Genomic DNA, 2483 nt, shown 5'->3' on the forward strand with positions numbered 1-2483 from the left:
TTTTTTTTTACGTGGCGGGTCCGAAACCCAGCGTACAACCTTATGCAGGGAATGTTTCGCCTTCTCACTTCAGCTCGCCTTCAAACGGATGTTCTAAGCTACCCAGAGGATACTTGGTCAAGGACCGGAAGTCGTGAGCTGCTTTAGTCATATGTAAAAGAATCGTTTCTGGACACTCCCAAGTGAATGGCGATCAGAAAACTTTAGTCACATGCGTGAGCTTCTACACATGACTCCATCCTGCTACATTTAATAAACAAAAATAAGTAAAACTCTATGATAATACTTGGATTATAAAATTTTTATCATGTCGGTGTGACTGAATTACTTTCGCGTAGTATTCCATTTTAAAAAAGTAATCCTAGGTTTTTCCCAAACGTATGCGATGTACTGTCGTGTGTCTGATGCGCAACTGACCATTTCCTTGCTGAAGGTAGTTACCAAAACTGCAGTTCATTTTTATAGGGATAATATATTGAGTCGACCCCTTATATTCACAATATGTTCCACAGACTTATTTCTTTGCTTCTAAAGGTTGGCATCCAGCTCTCAAGTCATTGCTCAAGAAAAAAAATACATTATTTCTTCAAGTAATTTTGACGGCTGGTTACGCATTGTAAACGATCCACAATAGAAGAGCAAGAGAGAATAAGCGAAAGAAAATAAACTTTGTGCGTAATATGTATGTTAATATAAGTATTAAAATTAATTATATTAGAATAAAATTGACAAAATAGTTTATTTGTCGATTTTCAAGTCAAGAAATGTGCCAAATAAAATATTCAATATTCCTCTGATTTWTGTGTACAGTGAATCCCGGTTAATCAGTATTCCGCTTAAATGAAAATCATCTCTCTTAACTGCCCATATCTTGCTGCATCTTACGGTTTGTTTTATGAAATACTAATTGTTGGTTTAAGTAACACTCGCTTAAGTATTCGCACTCGTTTATGTGCCATATTATATTTTTATTTTTACAAACCACAAACATCTGTATCTTTGATTGTGGCACATAACTGGGATTGACTGTATTTTTCAAGGAATGTGCAAATAATTTCAAAAATAATTAACCCGTTCTCCATTTTAAATTGATATTTTTTCAAAATAAACTGCACAAATGTTCAAATACTGCTGACAACGAGCAGTTGTAGTTTTATATATAAAAGTTGGAAGTTCGGCAATGCATCAATCGAAATTTTTTGTCGTTTTGAATTAATATCGATAATACCAATTTCTAAACTTCAACAAAGAGGAGTTGAGTTAAAAGCCTTAATTGGCGCTTAAGTATTCGCACTGAAATATAATCATAAGTGGTAACTTTATATGCACTTGCACGCTTGTAAATAAGGAAACTAATATCAAGAATTCTATTGTAGATTTGAAACTGGTTTTTACTTAGTGGCGATGGAGAATATACCAGATGTGATCCTGGAAAGTAATGAAGCTGCCAGTTTTTCGGTTTGTTTTAATGACTTAATTTAAGAACTATAAATAATCTTTTCGCATTGTAGTGGAAAACGCCAAAAGAGTTCATTAAGGATTACTTTGACCAAAAGCTGTATCTTCCTCCACCACAGTTATATGAATTATCAAGGTTACTGAATTTCCCACGCTTAGATGAATTAATAAATTTTGCTCGTGTTCGCTCTTCAAAGGGTGTTACCCTAATGCTTCCTGTTATTAAGAAATGTGCCGATGGTACTGTGAGCTTAATGCCAGGCGATGACCTATACAACAGTAATACAGATGAAACAAACCAAAAAAATACTGAAACAATCACAATTGAACAGTATCGGTCAGAAGTTAAGAATTTGCATCGCATAGAATATTTCAATAATGGACGTTTTTTTATACAACTCAATTGTTCACTGACTGATGGACATCTGCCACCAGTAATTTATAATATATAATTGATAGATATAAATATGGTTGGAGAGAAAGTCAATCTAGATTTTTAATTTGTTTTTAGTAAAAGTACGAAAAAAACTGGTGCAGAAGTATAAAACGGCTGAACAGTCTTCGGTTTTTCGGTTTTTATCCCGCCAAGGGCTGATTTTTCGTATATATAATCCCGTTTGGTTCGATAAGTTTTAGATTAAATATGTCATCACTGAAGCAGGTCTCTGCTGCAGGCAATTTTATTTGCTGCGCCTGAGCTAAAAGGCTTCATCCAAACTCTACCTTGGTTAGGTGTAAAACATGCAATGGATGGATGCATCTTATGATCTGCTCAGGCCTTAAGACACACGGGGAGTGGATCACGAGTTATATGGCCTCATTCTACCAAGGTACTACTGCGAAATGGTCCATAGGAGCTCAAACAGGCAGCATAACTCCCATTCTGGTCAACTCGAATTCTGCAATTAAACTGCAATGGACTCCAGATCTTCTGAGTTTTGTCGCCTTCAGCGTTATACGTAAGAATCGCGAGCGAGATAATGGTCGAGGCCTACCCTTCATAATACACAACCCCGCGCACATAG

General features: G+C 35.8%; 1 protein-coding gene across 1 annotated transcript in view; it reads left to right on the forward strand.

Annotated features, from left to right (window-relative positions):
- Positions 1-1945, forward strand: part of LOC108969976 (nucleoside diphosphate-linked moiety X motif 19-like) — an 18475-nt gene extending 16530 nt beyond the window's left edge. The window contains exons 4-5 of the mRNA XM_018935035.1: positions 1377-1458; positions 1512-1945. Of these exons, the coding sequence (XP_018790580.1) occupies positions 1377-1458; positions 1512-1910 (481 nt within the window). The 3' untranslated portion in view covers positions 1911-1945. The remainder of the gene's footprint in view (positions 1-1376; positions 1459-1511) is intronic.
- Positions 1946-2483: the final 538 nt, after the last annotated feature.

Source organism: Bactrocera latifrons, unplaced genomic scaffold (genome assembly GCF_001853355.1).
Source record: "Bactrocera latifrons isolate USDA-ARS-PBARC rearing strain unplaced genomic scaffold, ASM185335v1 scaffold_272, whole genome shotgun sequence".
NCBI classification, from domain to species: Eukaryota; Metazoa; Arthropoda; class Insecta; order Diptera; family Tephritidae; genus Bactrocera; species Bactrocera latifrons.